Source organism: Anopheles coluzzii, chromosome 2 (genome assembly GCF_943734685.1).
Source record: "Anopheles coluzzii chromosome 2, AcolN3, whole genome shotgun sequence".
Lineage (NCBI taxonomy): Eukaryota > Metazoa > Arthropoda > Insecta > Diptera > Culicidae > Anopheles > Anopheles coluzzii.
This window is the reverse complement of record NC_064670.1, coordinates 21,715,562-21,736,449: the sequence shown is the minus strand read 5'-3', so window position 1 is coordinate 21,736,449 and position 20,888 is coordinate 21,715,562. Positions and strand designations below refer to the sequence as shown.

General features: G+C 46.4%; 3 protein-coding genes across 9 annotated transcripts; 1 reads left to right on the top strand and 2 right to left on the bottom strand.

The window, feature by feature from the left end:
* The first annotated feature begins 679 nt into the window (after positions 1-679).
* Positions 680-15,940, top strand: LOC120952698 (gastrula zinc finger protein XlCGF26.1). Of its 7 annotated transcripts, XM_040372159.2 has the most exons (13): positions 680-944; positions 10,695-10,770; positions 12,668-12,762; positions 12,862-12,894; positions 12,970-13,008; positions 13,119-13,251; positions 13,318-13,412; positions 13,510-13,599; positions 13,690-13,736; positions 13,812-14,066; positions 14,349-14,823; positions 15,011-15,211; positions 15,729-15,940. In XM_040372159.2, the coding sequence occupies exons 1-13, from the start codon at positions 909-911 to the stop codon at positions 15,924-15,926; spliced, it is 1,773 nt and encodes a 590-aa protein (XP_040228093.1). In that variant the 5' UTR covers positions 680-908; the 3' UTR covers positions 15,927-15,940. The 7 variants fall into 7 exon arrangements, with proteins under 7 accessions (XP_040228093.1, XP_049461968.1, XP_040228091.1 ...); XM_049606011.1 differs by lacking the exon at positions 13,812-14,066; XM_040372157.2 differs by having other exon boundaries at positions 682-944; positions 13,690-14,066; positions 14,349-14,814.
* Positions 15,941-16,163: 223 nt separating this feature from the next.
* On the bottom strand, positions 16,164-18,012 carry LOC120952702 (protein Vhl). The gene is made up of 3 exons (XM_040372164.2): positions 17,881-18,012; positions 17,275-17,806; positions 16,164-16,254 (listed from the first exon to the last, which is right to left on the bottom strand). The coding sequence occupies exons 2-3, from the start codon at positions 17,719-17,721 to the stop codon at positions 16,225-16,227; spliced, it is 477 nt and encodes a 158-aa protein (XP_040228098.2). The 5' UTR covers positions 17,722-17,806; positions 17,881-18,012; the 3' UTR covers positions 16,164-16,224.
* Positions 18,013-18,100: 88 nt separating this feature from the next.
* On the bottom strand, positions 18,101-20,887 carry LOC120952700 (uncharacterized). The gene is made up of 2 exons (XM_040372162.2): positions 19,990-20,887; positions 18,101-19,896 (listed from the first exon to the last, which is right to left on the bottom strand). Exons 1-2 carry the CDS (start codon positions 20,042-20,044, stop codon positions 18,269-18,271), a joined length of 1,683 nt encoding a protein of 560 aa, XP_040228096.2. The 5' UTR covers positions 20,045-20,887; the 3' UTR covers positions 18,101-18,268.
* Between the last annotated feature and the right edge of the window lies 1 nt (position 20,888).

The following is a 20,888-nucleotide window of genomic DNA, read 5'->3' as shown; positions in this document are numbered from 1 at the left end:
CGGTGCAACGGTGCATCGGGATTGCTTCACGGAAATGATGCACCATGCACACACCAGTGAGAGAGCTCATCATCCCACCCGCCCGGGTCCGCCATTGCGCTCGGTTTGCGTGTACGCATACGGCCGCCATTTCGAGCTCATTTGCGACCGCCGAACGAACGAACGATGCAACAACACCAACACCCTCCCTCGGTGGTGGGTTGGCGGGCGTGCAAAAGCAGAAAGGGACACACACACACCGCTCGAGGACAGCGTAAACGACGCGCACCATCGTCACGACTGCAAGGGTGAGATGCATTTCCATTTGCGCGCTGCATCTATACCGCGTGCTGGCCCCGACGCGCTAACACCCCTTGCGTAGTACTTCCCCCTTGTGCGTTCCATGCGGCTCGGTTGCCTGATACACGACACAAACACAGAGCGAGAGAGAGAGAGAGAGAGAGAGCGCATTGGAAAGGGGTGACCCTTCGGGATCCGCTGTGGTTAGACCGATTTACATAAGCGAAATTCGAAGTGTAAACCCTTATGCTGGACCTTCAAACCGGCTCCGCCCGTTGCCCTCTGCAACACACCACTGTATCGTTTCATCGTGTGTGTGTGTGTGTGTCGGTCGGTCCATTCCATGTGTGTCGTGGTCAGGCGGCATGTCGTGCACGACAACAAGAAGCCTCTGAAGGTCAGCGTGCGGAAATTAGTCCACTCGAACGGTGGCAAAAGGTAGGACGCGTTCTTTAGCTTCCTCAAGGTTCTGCTGGGTACGCAAATGCATCCGTGTAAAGTGCAATGCGGAACGGTGACAATCGAGTAGCAGTGTAATAGCGAAAACTCCACAGGCTCCTAAGATTCCAGTTACTTCAAATTTGTTTGAACAAGAAAACCTCGATTTTTCATCTCGGAACGATCCGCAAATGATCGACGACGATCACCGACGACAGCTAGAAATAGTAAATCTTACACTTTTTCTGAATGTGTGTGTGTGTTTTTTTTAAATATTCTGTTCCCTGCCTGAACTGCTTGTGTTTGTGTGTCTTTGCGTTGTTTAAATCTATATTACAACAATATTGCTTGGTTTCTGTAAATTATTGCTACAATTATTTGTGTGAACGTGTGTTTATTGTTTAATGACTTTACCGTCTTCCCTTGCCTCTACGCGTGGTGCTGTATCCCCCGCGTGCGTGCGATTAGTGACTTGTGCGATTGTTGAAGCCAGAACATAGCGTTCGCTACGTTAAACGCAGGAAAAATTTAAACAACGCACCACTTTTGGTTTGGTTTGTTTGAATACGTGCTGCAAATGTCGGAACTGTTTGCAAACGGAGGAGCGTGTTTAATGTTGTGCACCGCGCGCCCGAACAGTTTTTGTTTTTTTCATATCTCTGCGGTGGTGTTGTTTAAAAGAAGCTACATTAGCTAGGAATTTAAGTGGAAAGGAGATTTGATGTTAGTGTTTTGTGTTTATTTAAAATGAACATTTGTTGTGTAAAATATTCCTGTTTTTCGGCATTTCTACGCAAAAAATAGAAAAATTATCTTAAATAATACACGACCAACAGTAAGATTTTGATACGAAACATTGATTAGATGTATTACGTCGTGAATATTTCAAAGAATTTTTTGTTGTTAATTTTTAACACATTTTTTATACATAACTGCTTAAATATTACGAATAATGCATCAAACAATAGGTAATTTAATTGCTCAATGAATAAACTAAATTTTCAGCCAAATGAAACTTCTTCTAGACGTTTTATCCGTATCTAATCATTTTTATATTATTGTTTGTTTGCAACATTTGTTGTTTTGTTCCAAGTTCGTTAAGAAAATAACAAAAAATATTATTTATATCTATTTAATATTGGTTTGATACAACATAATATATATCAATAAGAATACTAAATTACCTTTCATTTGGTTACCTTTCAATTCACCATTATACATAACAAATCAGGATATTTTAAAAGAAATATATATTACCAAAATATCATACTCCCTTACCGTCTGTTACCGTCAGAAGTACCGTCTGTTTTTCCTTTAATTAGTCAATTGCTACATTTTATAGTTACACATTAATCTAAAAAGTATATTTCCTACTTAACCTTAAGTATTAACATCTTTTCGCCTTGTACAAAAAAGGTTTCGTTTCATTTCTCACGTATTAAGCCTACATTTTACCAAAGTTTAATGCGAAAATGATCTCAAAAGAATTAATTAAAAATAAGGCTCTGCTAGCGTAGACAACGAATACCTTCACTTGGTACTCTTCAACTATTAGTTATTAAAAATTAATAGTTTTTTTTTTTTATTCAGAAGGAACAGCTTCTGCCGTATTGTTTAACCAAAAAATATTAATTTAAACTGAAAAAGAAATTGGCAACAAAAATGTATACATTTGAAGAAGACTATCTGGTGAAGAAAATTTAGTGTTGCGACACGAAGAAATAGTGATTGCGATGCGTTACTAAAACGAGTTATTAACTATATTTATGTTATTAATCATTTTATTTATGTTAATTTTAATTCAATTGTATTTTACGTGAATATAATTATCTTTTGTATATACTTTTTTCAATCAGAAATATACGTTATATTATGATTTGAAGCTACATCAATTCGTTTTGTTTTATTTTTACGTCACAACTTTCCTTATTTACTTTTGTATAATTTGCATTTTCTTCGTTTTATTGTTCAGTTTTTTGCCCTTCTCTCATTTGTTTACATAAAGCCTCGCAAAGTAAAAGCAAAAAAAAAAGGGTTCCGCTCCTTCCACTGACGTAATATCTCAAACTTATCAGGAGGGCCGGAAGAAAAAGAACTCTCCCGACGACACAGAGACGATAATCGTCTGTAATCGAAATGTGCCCCTCCAACCAGCGCACCACACCAGCGCACGTTCGATGATCGATGTGCTGAAGAAACCCCCTGCGGAGGTGGTGGGTGGGTTTTTTTTACACTGAACTGTGATAGCCCAAGGGCCAGCTACGATGGAAGCCGGTTTGCAAGTGTGTGTGTGTGTGTGTGTCTTTGTGTCTGTGTGTCTGGTGCGGCTATCCTGCTGAAGTGGCCATCATCAACCTTCGGAAAAGACTTTTCTTTCTGCCCTGTGCCACCCTAACCCATCGTTGCGCGCAAACCCTGTGTTCCGCTTATATACTGGCCGGGGAAAAGAAAGTGAAAACTGTGAACCACACAACCACACAGACACTACCGTAGCGTAGCCCACAATAGCACATAGCCCGTAGCTGGACGGAAAAGAAGAAAAAAAAAACAAAATGAAAAAGAAACGGTTGCGCTAAAGAAACTGGAGCATATAGGTACCATTTTCAATATACAGAGATAACGACGGCCTGGACATTTAAATTGATAACAACGCCTCCGGCTGGCTGGGCTGGGTGATTGTGGGAGGGCAGGGGTACGATGGGCAAGAGCAAGGCTAACTTGATGAAAGAAACAACAACAACAACAACAGCGAAAACAAAAAACTCATTTCCATTTCAAGACGGAACCGCCGAAGACGAGTCGAAGCAAGCAAACCCGAGGCCAGAGAGTGGACCAGCGAATGTGGTGAGTTGGTTGGTTGGGATGTGAAAGGGTTGAAGAAGAAAAAAAAACAAGAGCAAGTGAAAAAGAAAACCACTACTCGCCATAGAGCAAAAGAGAACAAAAGAGAGCGAGAGTTAGAGAGAAAGAGAGCATCCCCAGCATCCATCTAGAGTAGGCCATCCAGTGAAGGACGCAGATCGCACCAACGCACAGCACAATACACACACACACACACACACACACACACACACACACACACATACAAAAACAAAACAAAACACAAGCAAAAAATGGCCAAGAAATGTTCGCGAACGAACCGAAACAAAACAAAAAAAAAGGTACCGCCAAAGTCCAACAAACTGGCGGAGCAATAAGTGGGGCTCGAGGAAAAGCAAAATCATCCCTCCAATGGCGAAAGAGTTTCGCCGTTTGGCAAAGAAAAGAAGCCGTACTTTGCGTTGTTGCTGCTGCCCCCCCCTCCCCCCCAAGATGGAGCCGTTCTTTGTTTCCTTTGGGTTGATGATAGCCCTGCCACAGCAATAACGACAAAAAAAAGAAGGAAGAGGAAAGATGAAAGGAGAAGGAGTCAGCGAGGCGGGGTAAATTAATGGCGAAGGCGAAGGCCGCCACCCCGTGCGAAACAGTGAAGCGCCCGGAAAAACAATCCCAAACTCGAATTCGTCTTAACTTTGGTGGCCATGAGGGGAGGTGGGAGGGGTGGGGGGAGAGAAGAACAAAAAGAAGGTCGGGGGGGGGGGGGGGGAAAGGGATAGCAGTAGGGGGTTCGTCGTTTGTTCTTCTTTTTTAAATAATAACGGAAAAAACAGGAACGGATTGATGGGCAGAGGAAAAAAGGGAAAACAGCAGCAGGCTGTGTAGCGGGCGAGTGGAAAAGATGATGGCTGCCAGAGGAAGGATGATGGGTGGTTGAGGAGGGAAGGGGAGCGGGTGGTTGATTAGTACCTTGGAAGATAAAAATAAGGGGAGCGAGTGGGCATCATTTTCATATTATTCAGTTTTTTCCTCAATCCTCCTCCCCCCCCCACTCCCCCTCTCCTTCACCCACCCCTCCAGTGATGGTGATTTATTTCCATCCGCGAAAACGCGGGTTCATCTCTGTTGCCGCGAGCCTGACGCATTCGGCAAAGAAAACTTCCATTTTCTTTTTTTCCGCCAAGCCATCGTCCGAGATAATAACCGCCCTCCTTCCTCTTCACCTCTTCCTCCCTCCCCTCCGTCAGCATCCCAAGCGACCACTACCAACGCAACACGCACAGGACAGAAGGTCTCCTCCCTCTCTGGCCCGACGCCGTGCTGCGCTGCAAGCGAAGAAAACAGCACCCACCCTATACCACCACCCCTATACCAGTGTCGTTCGCTGTGCGTGTGTGTGTGTGTGTGTATGTGTTGAGTTTTCCTTTTTTTTATTGTTGTTTCGTACCAAGTTCGTTAATAATTCTCTTCTCCGGTCGCCCTATCGGTTTTATTTCGCTTCTTCAATTTCAGCCCTTCGCGCCGCACGCCACCGAACCACCGAAAGCAGCGCGTGAGCGCGAGAGAGATAGAACAAGAGGGTGAACAAAAAAAGAATACGTAAAATCCTACGCACCTCGCAGCTCCCGTGTGGTTGGTCGATTCCGTGGGCCGGTGTCGGTGTTTGCGTGGCGTTTTTTTTTTTGTTTTTTTTTTATTCCTTCTTCCTTCTGGCCCCTTCCACCCGTTTCTGCCAAAAACCCACCCCAAATTCGCTCACTTCCCACCCCTATTTCCCAGCAGCAAATGGCGGCCAGCATGGCGGTGGAGTGCGCATATATATATATTTTTTTTATGTTTTATTTTTTCACCGCCTCCCCCAGCATCGAGGTCTCGTTTTCTTGTGCTATTTCATTTTATATTTTTCCCTCCTGTTACTGTTTTTTTTTTGTTTTGCTTCTGTGTCTTCACCCCTACTCAAAAGGCGCACACACACACACACACACACTGATGTAGACGGTGCCAAAGATAGGTCTCCTTTCCCTTTTTCGGGGGCGAAAAATTTATAGTCACTTTTGTTTTCACGATAAGGGAGTGTTGTTCCCCGCCATTCACCTCCACCATTCTCAACTCCCCCCCCCCCCCTCCCCTATCCACACTTTAGTCGCCTTCCGTGTGCTTGAAAGAAGCAAAAGATGAGCACACACAAAAAAAAACGTGCCAATTCGACCAAACCAGCGGAGGCGAAAGACGGTTGGACGATTTTGTTTTAAAAGAGGATAGATGCAAAGGGAGCGAACGAGACGGACGATTGAAAGTGTGAAGAAAAAGGGATAGGTCAGTAGAGGTTGGGAGAGGAGGGAGGCATTGGGGTGGAAGAAGTTAAGGGCGAGCAGCGAAGAAAAGCGAGCTCCGCTTCTCGAGAAGAACGAACGAGAGAGAGAGACGTTTCCTTTTTAAACGCCTTTCGTCTTGCTCTCTATCGCACTATTGCTTTCTCGTGCTATCTCTCTCTCTCTCTCTTTCGCATACAGCTTTGTTGCTTGAGTCCTTTTTACCCCCTCGCAAACAGCAACGCTGTTTTCTTCGAAGCGCGGCCTCCTTCGCCCTGCAAGGAGCGACGATGGCCACCTCTGCCTTACGGTGGCGGTGGCTTTCTTCGATTGTGTGCGTGTGTTTTTTTTTTTTTTGGAGATCGTGCAGTTCAGTGTGTTTGTGTGTGAGTTTGAGGGGTGTATTTTTTTTTTAAATTATTATTACTGCTCCCTATTCTCACACTCACAGCCGCCACTGTTTGCTCGGGCGGAATATTATGGTATTTGGCTGGACGGATTGTTCCTCCTACTCCTACTGCTTCTCCTTTGTGCGTCCCTCACCATTCCACTCGCTATCCTGGGGGCTTCAAGGCAAGAAGGAAATCTTTACGTAAAAAAGGGTGAAAAGGGAGGAAGCGATGGACGGTTGGGAGGTGGTTTTGTCATGTATATATTTTTATTACGCTCGTTTTTGGCGCATCAGCCCGCCGGAGGGCCGCCCGCCATGGAGGCGCCTGATCCGCGACGCACACACACACACACACACACCGTTGGGCCATTTTGTGGACGAACGTGCCCGTAAAGTGTGAAAATTGTTTACTGCTACAGCCGTGTAAGAATGTAAGATTATTGGATAGAGAGAGAGAGAGAGAGAGAGAGAGAGATAGAGAGAGGGAGAAAAAGAAAACTGTAGCAAAGGGAGGAAAACAAATATAAAAATGAAAATTAGAAGAAAAAAAACGAGCCGAAAGGGGTTGGAACACCAAACATGCAGGGAAATTAAAAGATTCTGTATGACTGTGTGTGTGTATTTCTTTTTTTATTTTAAACCTCTACTCCTTGCATCGACTGGCCAAGGAATTATTGCGAAAGAGTTAGGAAGGGAAACAACCCTTCCGAAAAGGGGTGGAAAAAAGTAATTTCCAGTGGACAGGGAGGAGATGCTGCACGGCAACACCATACAACGGAATAAGAAAATTGTATGTGTGTGTGTGTGTGCATTATTGTTGTTGTTGTTGTTGTTGCTGCTTTTCCTTCCCCTTTCATCATTTTCGTACGGTTCTTGCAACCTCGCACCCTCGCCAGATCACCCCATAAACCACCCCCTTTCACCCTCCCCCCCCCCCCCCCTTCTGCTGTTCAGCCCACTGGTCGCGTGCTAGCCTTCTTGGATCGCTTTTGCTTTTGTTTTTCTCCCGGGACAGGCACGAGTTTTTTTGTTTTGTATTGCTTCGCTCTGTCTCTCACCGGGTTCGCTATCTTCACGGTATGCGTCTTAAGTAAATAAGAAGACGACGCTAATGGTGATATATACAACGCTTTTGCGCGTCGCTCGCCACCCTCCATTTGCCAGCTCACCCACCCGTTTTAAAAGCCGTCCTGCCTCTTGCACCGAATGGGTTTTCCTCAGGACGACGACGACGACGACGATCGTCGACCCAAGGGTTGTCCTTCCCCCACCGGTGCAGGGAAATGAATGGTGTGGGAGTGTGTGCGGGACGCGCTTCCTGCGCTGTGTTGTAAAGGCGCGTTTCTGTGTGTGTGTGCGAGCGAAGGCGGGGAAGGGAATGCGATAGGGAGGGCATTTTCGGCATTTTCGGCGTGTGTCTTGGTGAATTTCGGGGCCACCCTCGCAGGCGCCCCGGTCGGGTCGCGCGCGCACTCTCGGGTCGGTGTCGGTGGTACAGGTTGGAAGATTTTTAAAATTTTGATGAATTCTCAGTCTTATTATTCAATTTGCCAGCAGCGGTAGTACAGGCAGCAGCACTAGCACCAGCAGCACCAGCAACAGCACTGCGTCTTGAGTCGGTCAGTCAGTTGAACGCGCTTTCTCGGTGACCGAAGAAGTTGGTTCGGCGCGCGCGCTATTGGGCTATTGGGTGGGGAGCAAATTTCTCCATCCCCCTTCGAAAGCTTGTGACCCGAGTGCAGTGGCAAAAGTTTTTCAATTATCCAACGTTTAGAGGTGTTTTAATAATTAATACAAATCGGTCTACCGTCGCGCCGTTGCGACTCGAGTGCGCGCGCGAGATTCGGGCGCAAGGAAGCCAACAGGGGAGTGAAAGAGGCTGAAAGAGTGCTGGGAAATCTTAATAACAGACCGATTAAAAAGTGATTACTCTACGGTGCAATTTGCCTGTGATTGACTAGCCGGAAGCTTGCCGTGATCGAATAGCTCTTCTTTTTGGGTATCTAAATGCACTTATTTGCATGCGTTTGTTTCATTGTGTGTGTATTTTTTTATTTTTTGTGAAATTGTGTGTTTCAGTTATAAAAATATTTGTATTTTTTCCTTATCTTATCATACATTCCAATGAGTTATAAACGTGTGAGAACTATGTTAAGCAATGTTAATCGTAAACGAACTGGAGTAACAAAAGAATAATCTCAAAATTCCTGTGTGCCATCAAACCAATGCCGTACTTTATGGACAATAAATCGTGTGTGTGTGTGTGTGTGTGTGTGTGTGTGTGTGTGTGTGTGTGTGTGTGTGTGTGTGTGTGTGTGTGCTCACGGCAAAACACCCGCAAACACTCAAAAAGCCCAACCGCTCGCCGGAGAGCCGCAACGGAACATTACAAAACACATCCCGTGCCCCGATTCATTACATACATTCCGTGGTTCGTGTTTAATTCTTCTCCCCTGTGCCGGTGCCGGGTGATGGTGGTGATGGTGGTGGTGGAAAAACTCTTCTATTCCAACTCCCCTATCCCCACACTCCCCACATGGGCACATTATATGCCCTGTCTCGCTCACTTGCGCAACAATGAAGAGCGAACCACTTGCCAGGAGCGTGGAAAAAAAGTTAAACAACCTTCATTTAAACAACCGTCATATGATAACTGCAGACCCAACACACCCGCTATCCTCCCTCCCCCACACCACCGGGTTTTCTCACTTCTTATTCTTCCCCTTTCCCTCCCTTCGGCACAACATCTTTTACCCCAAAAAAACGGTACGGCAAAGGAGCAACGGTGCTCGGGTCGGGATTCCTTTTTCATTAGGAAAGTGAAGGAAAGTGGGAGAAGGGTCCAAGACGCAAAACGTGGTGGCATCGCAGTAAAAGGCGGCTATGTGGCGCCATGTTCATCTCGGAACACTCGGAACTCTTACTTGTGGAAAGTATACAGCGGCACAGGTGTGTGTGTGTGTGTGTGTGTGTGGGACACAGGAGGAGAGAGTCTTCACTTTCGGACACGTGGAGCAAAGGGGTGTCTTAAAACGGCGGCACGTAAAGTGTCTTTTTGTGTTTGTGTGTGTGTGTGTGTGTTTTTTTTATGTTTGCTTGCCCCCCACGCAGAAGGAGAGCTAAAAGTGAGCAAATTTTTCATTAAACAACACTACCAATGCAATGCTTTGTGCTTTGTGGAGAAAACTGCAGTCAATGAACGGAGGAATAGGTGTGTTAGTGTGTGTATGTGTGCTTTTTTATCTTCTACGGTTGATTGGACACTTGAAAAAGGAACTAAATATGTTAGAAATTGAACTAAAAACTAATAATAAATACACTTACACAGATCGCCATCATTCGGACCTTAATACACACACGCTGCAGTCACGCTTTCAACCGTCCTAGCGTCACTAATGTCCCAAAACAGTAAAACATCCCCCCCCCCCCCAATCGACAACAGGTTCGTGTTCGTGTGTCGGGGGAAAAACTTCCACAGCAGATGATTGCACCAGCAGCAGTAGGCATTGAAATCATCAATGAACGTAATGTTTGCTGGAGCCTGCTGCTTGGTGTGCGCAAAAACGAGCCCGTGCCGTATGATACGCCAGAAGCAACCAGTCAGAAATAGCTTCCGCAAATCGGCCAGCGCCAAGGAACGGTGGCGTAGAGTCAGGACTAGCGCGTGTTCCGTGTGTTGGTAGCGCACATACACACACATATGCTCAGTGTGTGTATGTAGGCGTGTATGCATACATAGGATTGCGCTTTTCCTTCCGATGGACGATCGGCTATATATCGGGCCCCGGTTTGGGTTGGTGGTGGCGCGCGCGGTGGCTTGCAGCATAAACTGCCATGCCGAACGAGCGCGCCGTGCGTCGGGTCGGGTTTTTCGCGCGCGCACCATGTGCTCCGACGGCAGCCTGGCAGAGGCTATGTATTTTCCAGCTCCAGCAAATCCGAACATCTGTATCGGTGTGTGAGTGTGTGGATGTATGTATGTTGGGGGTACCGGCATACCGAGGGGATTGGCAAAGTTTATCAAAATAACACACAACCCAAACCTCCCCTCTCCCACCCACCTTGCGGGGCTGACACGCGTACATATGTGTGTGTGTGTTGCATGCTCCCGGTGGCGGAAAACTGTTTTGGAAACTACTTGTTGTTGCTGGCTGCTGGCAGCGCACGTTTCTATTAAACAACGGTTTGGCACTTCCGCTTTGCCCATGCTCACGCGGCACGCAGCCTGCTATGGTTTTGCTTTTTCGGTTTCATAATTCATTTCCGCATACAATTATTAATTCGTCATGCATTTCTCACAAAATACCTTTTTCTGTTTATCGTCCTATTTTTTGTTTTGTGTGTGTTTCGTTCGTCCTTCGTTTGTTTTCTCCGATTTTCTTCTATTGGTTTGATTTTCTCTCCAATACTAATGCTCCAATACTAATCGTAAACGGTTGTTTAATTTTAACTTAAAGGACAACAGGAACATTGAATGCTCTTATATGGACATTGACACTCTATATCTGCAACTCCTTCTTTTGCTGAAGCAAGGTAAGGTAAGTATCGTAAACCCTCCGACGGGGAACATCAGTCTACAGCTTCATTATTACTTTCCACCCCACTGAGTGCTAACGGTTGCAAAGTTTCGTATCGGCAGGAAGTTCCTTGGAGTTGTTTTGGGTTTAGGTTTTTCGACTTAAGATTGGATTGATAGATAGTCTATTTAGTAACTGAACCACTTTATGCTCTGTGCAAAATGGATGAATTGTAATAGCATTTTTTTTATTCAGGAGGAACGGTCCAAAAAGGCCGTATTGCTTAATAATAGCATTTTAATGTACAACAAGTTTTGTAGTATTTTCAATAGTGTGAACACGAAACGAGGGTTTGAAGATATTGTAACCAAATTTATGTAGAATGACATATAATAAGTGGTCGGTTGACTTATTCAAACTTTGAATCTATGAAAACTTTCCAAAAGGGGTAATTTATAACTGAAACGTCAGTCTTTTGTGTAACTATATTGATATGCCCTGGAGTTGTCTGATTGCAGTGTGGTTTCACATAATCAAGAAAGCTTCTTAATGCTCCTCTTTCTCGAAATGGCAACCAAATTCAGTTTTAGTCATTCAAAAACCTTAATATTGCATATAATATAGTAATATATAGTTTCAACATGTTCTTACATTTTTTTACTTGAAGCAAAACTCTACTTGGCGTAACGTTCTATGCGAACATGCCCAGCCCAGCCTATACAGGCTTTCGAACGATCAATTCTAGGCTTGACCCCATGTCGGGCATGTTGTTAAGTCGTACAAATTAACGACTTTGCCACGGAACCGCCCCAAAGATTGAATCAAAACTATCACGTTTAATAATTCACAGAATTTTCAATAACACAAATTTTGTTTTGTGTTCGTGTGACTTTAAACACGGAGTTCGTTAAACGAGTCTATTCGCAATTCTCATTTAATAGAGCAATGCCTGGAAGCTTTATAGGTTTTGTAGCACGACCCCGCATCAAACACGTTTCGATGATGAATGATTCAAAATTCAAAATGTTTAGCCGTTGTCGCATCCTTCTGTGCCCACTGTGCGTTTGTCTGGACTGAGGCTGTGCTCTAGCAAGTATCGCGCTGCGTAAAAATAATATCTGAAAATCAGATCAGAACATGTTGAACTTTCACACATGTTTCCTTCGTGTGTTTGTGGTGCTAATTAAGTATGAGCTACAAAAAATAGTTCCTCTTTATAATTAATTCAAAAATCATAAATAAACCATTATCATACACCATGGTGCAGCGTGCACGCTCAGACCGCACACCAATGCCGGAGGGATATTTTCGATGAAATTCTGCAGCTAAAAAACCCTCCGCGCCGTTTTGACAGCCCGTTAAACATAGAAAAAATATCCCAAAGTAAAGAGAGAGAGAGGAAAAAAAAGCGATCGGTGTAAAATACGCTTTGCCCACTGTCAAACAATTTTTTTCATTACAATTGTGTTTACTTAAGAACAAATCGCTTGCATCGCTAGAAAAAAAAAACACACAAAAACAACAATTCGACGGCAGCGAAAATGCTTTGCTAGGCACGGCACGGCAGGTAATTCCACACAAACTCACAACCAGTGCGTAGCAAATGGACAGGGCCAGACAGGCACGGGCACTGAAAATGGTTCTCGGCTTCAGTTGCGAACAAGAGAGAGTGGCCACACACACTCCAAGGAACTAGGGGGGAGGGCGAAGATATTTATAGCAGCAAACCCGAAACGAAACAACGGGCTTTCAGAAACAGAACACACCTTTCCTACGGCAGCGTAGTGCAAGCGAGATTAATCACGGAATTGCATCTCGGTTCTTTCCTGTCTCCGTTTTGCAGTACTCACCGCGAACGCCGCCCCCGTTGGCCCGAACACGGCCGTATTTATTGAATCGTGTACGTTTTAAAGGAATCTCCAAAGGGATGATGCCCAACTTCTACGATGGCTCCCGTCCCACGATGGTACCCACCGGCTCCAACCTGCCGGTGCTGCTGGGCAATACCGTGAGTAGTTTTTCAGGCAGCGTGCCCACAGCCACGCGGAGTTGGTCCTGAATTGGTTCGTTATTATTTCGTGAATCCTATCTTCTCCCCCTCGAACAGGTCAATCAAGGGGATCCAAACTCGAAGAAGCTGGTAAGTTGTGAAGCAACAATTTGTGTGCGAAAGCTTGTTTGTGATTCGTTTCCATTGGTTTTATCCTCGTCACAGGCACACTTCGATCTCGAGGCAACTCTGCAGACCATCGATGTAAGAAGCTTTGAACGGTTTTGGTTTGAAGGTTTTGAACGGCCGTTAAGGATCTTCCTGGTTAAACATCGTTTAGCTAATCTGTATGCGTGTGCTTGCTTTGATTGCAGAACGAAGTGCTCGATGGTGAGGAAGGAAGCTGCCCAATCTGCAACAAGACTTTCAGCCGGAAAACCTCCCTGCTCAATCACATCCGGAATCACTCGGCGGAGAAGAAATATGTGTGCGAGTTTTGCCAAAAAGGTAGGAACAACTCGATTAATGTTTATTAAAACAAGATTGCTTACGATACGCTTGGATGTTCGGTAGGTTTCACCCAGCAAGCTAATCTGCGCAACCACGTTCGCATTCACACCAACGAACGACCATACGTGTGCGTCGACTGTGGAAAAGCCTTTACTCAGGTGAGTGTTCGTTTATAGAAAACGATGGCGTGGTCAGAACCTGAATTTAAAATATAATTTTGTGTTCTTAATTTCACCCCCCACTACTACTCTGTAGATTACCAATCTGAACAATCATCGACGATTGCATACGGGCGAAAGACCGTACGTTTGTATAGAATCAAACTGTGGCCGCTCATTTGCTCAGGTAAGGGAGAAGCCCTTGAGAAGCCAGCCAATGTGGTGGACGGAAGTCACAGTAATACAACGACCCCCTTCCTTTTGTCCCCATTTGCAGGTCACAAACTTAAACAACCATATGAAAACGCACCACAAAACCACCCTGTACGTATGCAACCAGTGTCCGCGCAAGTTTAGCCAAGTTACTCAATTGAACCTTCATTTAATTACCAACCACAGTTCGACTAGAGGGTTTTTCTGTCCGCAGTGCCCCGATAAGTCGTTCAAGCAGCAGTCGCATCTGCAGCAGCACATGAAAATTCACGGGACCAATTTCGGCTACTCGTGCACCAAGTGTGAGGAAAAGTTTATACAAGAGTCGCACCTGCTGCTGCACATGAAGCAGCACGGCGATTACGCCTGCACCATGTGCTCGATGACATTTAACGACGAGGTGCTGTTGAAGAAGCACGTGCAGAGGCACGTCGACGGGAGGTAAGAAGGCTAGGCGGGGGCGGCGGCAGCATAGGGGCACCCCCGGACGTGCCGGTTTTCCACTCGATCCGGCGGCTTCTCTGCGGTGTTGCCTTTCCCGAGCGTTGCGTTGCGTCGTGATTCGTGTTCGTCGTTGTACGGCAGTTTCAACTTCATCAGCAATCGATTAAAGAGGGATCTCCCGGTTTCTTTTTCGGGGGAACCGAACACGAAGCTCTTTCCACAACCAATGTTCTTAATCAGTTTTTGTACTGTTTTTTTTTTTCTTCGCAACACTCCCAGATACCTAACCTGCCCGGTGATTAGCTGCAGCGAAGGTTTCACCATGAAGAACCACCTCACGAAGCACATGCAGATGCACCATCCCGCCGTCGATCTCAAGAAGCTGGGCGCTCTGCCCGACGGAAACAAGGCGCCGAAGCACTTCTGCCACTATCACAACTGCAACGATTCGTTCGACACGGCGGACGGGTTGAGCAATCATTTGCGGATGGCGCACGGGTTACCGATCGCCCTCCCACTGTCACTGCCGGTGGACGACAAGAAGCTGATCCAGCACGGGCTGCACGGACTGAACGGGGGGATCGAAACGCCACCGCCACCGTCGGTGCCACCGCATCTGCTGCACTCGCAGCTGCATCCGGCCGCCTCGGTGATGAATGCCAGCTTCCAGTCATATCAGAACCAGATCAACCAGGCCAACCAGCAGCTGGCGAACGGCAACGGCAACGGGGACGGCAAGCTAAAGGTTCTATCCGTGAGTTGGTTAGCTTTTGTCCCCGTTTTTTAGTTTTGCATGCCCGCTTTGCACGTAATTCGTACCTTGTTTTTTCGTTTGCGCTGTCCCTACCGTTTTGCTACACAGCCCTTTCATGGCGGCATATCAGACAAATAATGCTGGTTTTTTGTTTGTTTGTTTTTTTTCCACGCCCTTTGCGGTGCAGGTATCCGATTTGCTCAATATAAGCGAGCAGCTGAACCAACAGCAACAACAAGTGCAATCACATCAGCAGCAGCAGCAGCAGCAACAACAACAGCAACAACAACATCTACATCAACAGCAGCAGCAACAACAGCAGCAGCAACTACACTTACAGCAACGACCAGACATGGCCATGAAAGTCGACATCGATCAAAACCTTGACGTAAAGCGCAAATCCGAATAAATAGTTTTATCTTATTTTGCTAACCTTTTTCTTATGTTTCATTTACTTTCGGAAATAATTTAATAACACACCCACTCCAGGGGTTTTTTTGCCTTTCTTTCCTGCTTGTTTGCATATTAGTTCACATAGTGCGCTGCTTTTGTTTATATGTGGGGGACCCTTTCTTTCTTTCTTTCTTCTGTCTTCTCTTCTTGTTGTGTTTTTGTAAGATTATTAAATTATTTGTTTTCTTTAACTGCTCTTCTAGAAAAACTGTGCTTAAAAGATCATTCATATACTGCTTAAATGATCTTTTTGCATAAAGTTTTCAGTTTTGCTTTTTTTTATGCTGTTGATTCGTTGCTTGGCTTGTTATTTCATCTTCCTGTGTTTCATCGGTCCACCTGTGTGTTTGTGATTTTCTGTTCTTTCTTGCTTTTTAAAACCTTGTTTTTTCCTCCTACTGAGCTTACATAAATTGTAACAAAACCAAATCCCCGTCGTTCTCTTTCCGCAGGACAAGATGAGCAATTTCAATAGAATTAAGACGGAGCTGCAGGCCAACATGCTGGCCCAGACGCAAAACCTGTTCGGCATCTCGAACACGCTGAACAACACCTTCAACGTGCAGCCGAAGCTGATCTGCACCTACTGCTATAACGTCTTCAAGACGCCCCAAACCTTGTCCCGGCACATTGAGAAGTTCCACAGCTAAAAGGGGACCGAACCCCGAGGTGTGCTGTGTGCACTGGGGAAATGGGCGAAGAAGCAAAAAAAAACAAAGGTCAAGTGTGTCGGTTATGATTACCAATGCCGACACGGTTCTTGCGAAGCTCTCGTGCGCCATATAGAAAGCATAGCAGCTGGAAGCATGCCTTCGAAACGCAAATCACTTGAAAAGTGGTTTGGAAAGCATTTCAGTCCCGTACCACATATTATGAGTAGGATTATGTTTTAGTATACGTTCAGCCAGGATTGGATAGGGGCAATGTGATGCTCGGTACATCCATTTATCAAGTCACAAACCCAATGGTCGTTTTAGTCTATGGAAAACGGAAAAAAAAAACAAAACGGTAACGCATTATGTTGTACAAAATGTAATAAACCCGCGATAGTCGAACAGATAAGATATAGTATTCGTATAAAGAGAAATAGAGAGAGAGAGAGAGACAGGGTAACGGATACATTGAACCGGTGTCAAGAGATCCTTTCCCCGACGATTTAGGCGACACTTCTGTAGGGCAGAAAGTTAGAAATATTTCGACGGCACATCATTAAGAGAATAGTAACGGACAATTGTGGGATGTTGCGAATGGAAAAGCGACTACAAAAAAGAGTACAAAATGAACAAACAATTTTTAATGGACACTATTAGGCAAACCACGCAAAAATATATCAACATACACACTCACACACAGACACACAGACACATCGTGCGCTTCCGCAGCCGGAAGTGTGCGTATAGTGTGTGCGGCAAGTGTATGAGAAATATGTTCTATTTCAGTTAGATATGGTGTACCTATTGCCAGTAGAGAAAAAAAAACCTTTTAAACATGATAGTAGCGATCATTTGTTGTTAGAGAAAAGAAAATGAAAGCGGAATGGAAACAGTAAAGAAGCTCTAGCATATTGTGCACCCCAATTTTTGTGAATGTATGTATTCCAATCGTCTCGGAATCGGTCGTTATAAATAAAATGAATAAGAAAGTATGATGATATTTCTCGCGGCTGTTCCGGTCGCAACCGGTAACTCTTGATTAGTTGGCGCAACCGGTGCTGCGTTCGTCGTACTACAGGCAACGTTAAATGTAGAGCGAAGCATGTTAATGTCACGGTTAAAGTGTGTAAACCCGAACACCACGCGCAAAAAGAAAGGGGCAATATACCTAGTTGTGTGCAATGGAAAAACAATAAATGGAACATGATCATTTCAAAATCGGCGTGGTTACTTACGGCGTGGAGTTTTTCAACGTTCGTTTCTTTCGCTCTCTCTCTCGAACAATTCTCCGATCGATGCGCGGAAGGACTGCGGCCAGTGGTTAGTGTTTTCATTTTTTCCTTACTTTATTGTTTCGCTTCTCCGCCAGCTCCTGCTTGAGCACGCGTGGTATCTCCAGTTCGTGCAGTGCACTTTCCTCCTTGTCCGCTAGCAGGGCGACGATGCGCCACAGACAGTTGTCCATCAGTGTGCGCACGGGAAAGTGAATGTTCACCTCCTTTCTCGTCAGCCGCCCGGCACTGTTGAAGTTTGTGTACCACGGTTCGGGCAGGTAGACGGGCTGGTGCCGTACGTGCATCCGCTCGTCCGACTGCCGGTCCTTGAACACCCACGGGTGCGTAACGTACGTGTTAACCATGCAGCCCGTCTTCGGTTTCAGCGTCGTGTAGTGGATGAACCGGGAGGAGTAGTTCACCCAGTACACGTCCACCGTCCGCTCGGTGGTGTTGCGAAACAGCAAAAACGACCGCAGCACCGAATGTTCCGATCTCAGGTTTGGGTCATGCTCCATTGCTCGCCCCCAGTCCAGGCACGGGACCGTGGTTCCGCCGATCCCATCAAAGTTGCCAGCCGATCAGTAGAACGACGGAAGCAGACTGTGAGGTGTGCGAAGCGGGTAAGCTACAGCGATTAGCACAATTTACTGTCTTCGGCGAGATAATACACTTACCGTACTGGAAGTCTGGAAGGTTTTATTTCTATTAAATAATATTCATTTTCCAGCTTGAGGTGTTTTCGGAAGGAAAGGAAACTATTTCGCACAGAGCCTGCTGTTGTTTCGGGCAGACGTTTGTTTACATCTGGCATGCGATGTTTTTTTGCGCCCCTAGCACCGTTTTGACAGCTCTATGTTTTCGTTTGACATTTCCAGTTAAATTTTCAAAGGGAAGTTTTCTATGGAATTTTACTCAAACAAGAGAGAAAGGAAAATATTCCCCCACGCCTGAAATGTGCTTCACATTGAATTTGGTTTTATTGCTCAGCTAAGATCACATTGCACTTCTTTTAATTCGAAAAAGACAAAACTTAAAATGAAACAGCACCGTGCCGACGCTCCATCAACCGGTGACACCGTCCGTTACCCACGTGTACCGTTTGGTCGTATCGTTCAGCCGCTTGGAGAGCAGGTTCAGCTGCCCGTTCGCCTCCAGCTGACTAATTATCATGTTTATTTTCGTACCCTTGCTGGTGGGCGTAGTGGTGAGGGTGAATTTGGGCGAAGGCGGCGCCGGCTGCACAGGCGACTTCGAAGGCGACTTCGGCTCGACACTGCCGGCGCTACCCTCCGACGTGGGCAGCTCTTCAAACGATAGCTTTTTCAGCGCCTTCTTGGACAGTTTCACTTCCCCCGGTTCCGGGGCTGATCGGTTGAAACGATTCCTGAGCCAACTCTTCACGGGCGTGGGTGTAGCAGCTGTTCCTCCACCCGTGTCGGGGCTTTTCGCTGGCAAATCAGGCTTTTTACTGCTTGCAGGTGAGTTACTTACACTCTCTTTACTGCAAACTCCACCGTTGGTACCAACGGTCACATTCTCTGCCACCTTGCCACAGCACGGCTTGGGTGTGTCGTACCCGTGCGCCTTAGCCTTCGCGATGGCTTCCGTCTTGAGACACAACGACGGTTCCTCGTAAATTCCATCCTCCACCTGGTTCGCCGCACGCTGATCCGGCTCATCCTTCCCGTCGCCCACAGGCACGGGACAAGGTGGTAAGGGTAGTTTACGGCACGCTTGCAAGGCGGCGCATTCCTCCACCGGCCGATCGGCCACCCGTTCGATCAGATTGTTCTCGATCGCAACGATCCATTCGTTCAGGTCTTGGAAGCTGGGCGACAGGAAGTGTACCTTCGAGTCGCTTTGTGTAATGATCTGGAACAGGTGCTTCTCGTTGATCTGCTCGTTCAGACTCAGGTCCAGCTTGATGCACTTGATGTAGATCGTCTGCAGCGGCTTCAGATCGTTGTGGCTGCCGTACACCAGCAGCCACTTGCCGATCAGCCCCACGTAGTACTTCTTGAACTGGTCGAAAAACAGCCGCTTCTCCTGCTTGAACAGTGTGCCGTGCTTGGGTGACTGCTGCAGGCGCAGATGCGATGCCGGAAGCCCCCCGTACGGGCACTGGCTATCGGACGCTACATTTTCCGGCGTCGGTGTGCGAGGAGTTGGTGTAGAAGCGAGGACTTCCTGTCCTTCGTGGCCAACCTCCTGCATGCACTCGTCGTACAGGATCTGATCGGTGGTGAGGTCGTAAGAGTTTTCTTCTACCTGGCCGAACGGTACCTCGTCTGTTTCATCTTCGTTTGGTTCATCGGGATCTGCGGTTAGGTCGTCCTTTAGCTCAACCATACTAACGTTGGACGAGCTAGTGTTTGCTGCTTTCAGAGTGTTCGCTCCACTCATATCAATGTACGAATCATCCTCCTCATCATTTAGTGGCTTTTCGTAAGCGTCATCCGCCTCCGTCACATGCTTCAGTTCAGCCAAACTCGGTGTACTTACGGCACCGGTTTCCAACCGTTCCAACAAACCGTCACATTCCGCTATCAATCGAGCCCGTACACCGGGAAGTGACCGTTTGCTTTGCAACACATTCAAATACGTCTCCTCGTCGGCTGGCTCGTCGGTGTTCCGGGTTGCATCATTCGCCGTTGGATCCTCGCACTCTTCACACAGATAGCGTTTAACGGCTAAAGGAACAGAAATGAAACAATCACATACACAAACACGCAAACAAAAGGTTAACAAAACAACACACATCACAGCGATAGGAAGCACCTTACAGTTTAAAAACTGCACACAATCCGCCACCAGCCCCGGTTGCTGCAATTGCATCATCCTATCCTGCTGAGCTTGGGATGAACCAAGAGACCCCGACGTAAGACTGCAACGAGAATCGCGCTTCCCACCTAGATACACCGGCCGTTCATCCCGACCATGTCCGTACACGGTTAGCACTTGACGCTAAATGAACCTGCCCTCGGCCGGGTGGAGCCGTTCTGATGGAGGAACTGATTTTTTAGTCTAATGCTCCGATGGTCCGGATCCCAACCGTGCCCAGATCCGAACCTCCCGCTGAGCTGTGGCGGGCAATTTATTTTTGTCCCGCTGCATCGCGCCACATAAATAGAGGTATTGTCGCGTATGCCTCCATGCTAAGATAGTAGGCGACGATATTGATGATGTGAGATGCTTGCGATGCTTGTTGGAGCACAATGCTCTTTGTTCCGATATAAATAGCCTTTTCTTTTTGTATCGCTACACGTCTTAAGCGGTACATGCAAAGGGGGTTATGTTGTTTTCGGTGTACGATTGAAGAATTATTGATAATCCATCTTTTCATATTTTTATGTTCAAATTTGTTCTTTTGATCTCCCGAGAACGGTAAAACGAGTACTGGTCACATTTGAAACATTCCCATCTAGTACTCCACCAGCACGCCGAACACGCACACTTTCCGCACGCAACTGATTCGGCGCATTCGCGCGTCTCCATGCGTGTGACTCCGCACGCCGTACACGGTTCTCGGCGGCTCTCGGCGGTTTGCAAACTTGCTCCCGTGTATGCTCCGGACCACGGCACCGGAAAGCTCTCGCGCGGGAGCATTATTGGGGAGGCCTTTTGTAGCGCGCTCAAACTTTTCCAACACCTCCCCTTTTACCGTCTTACTCTCCCCCCCCCC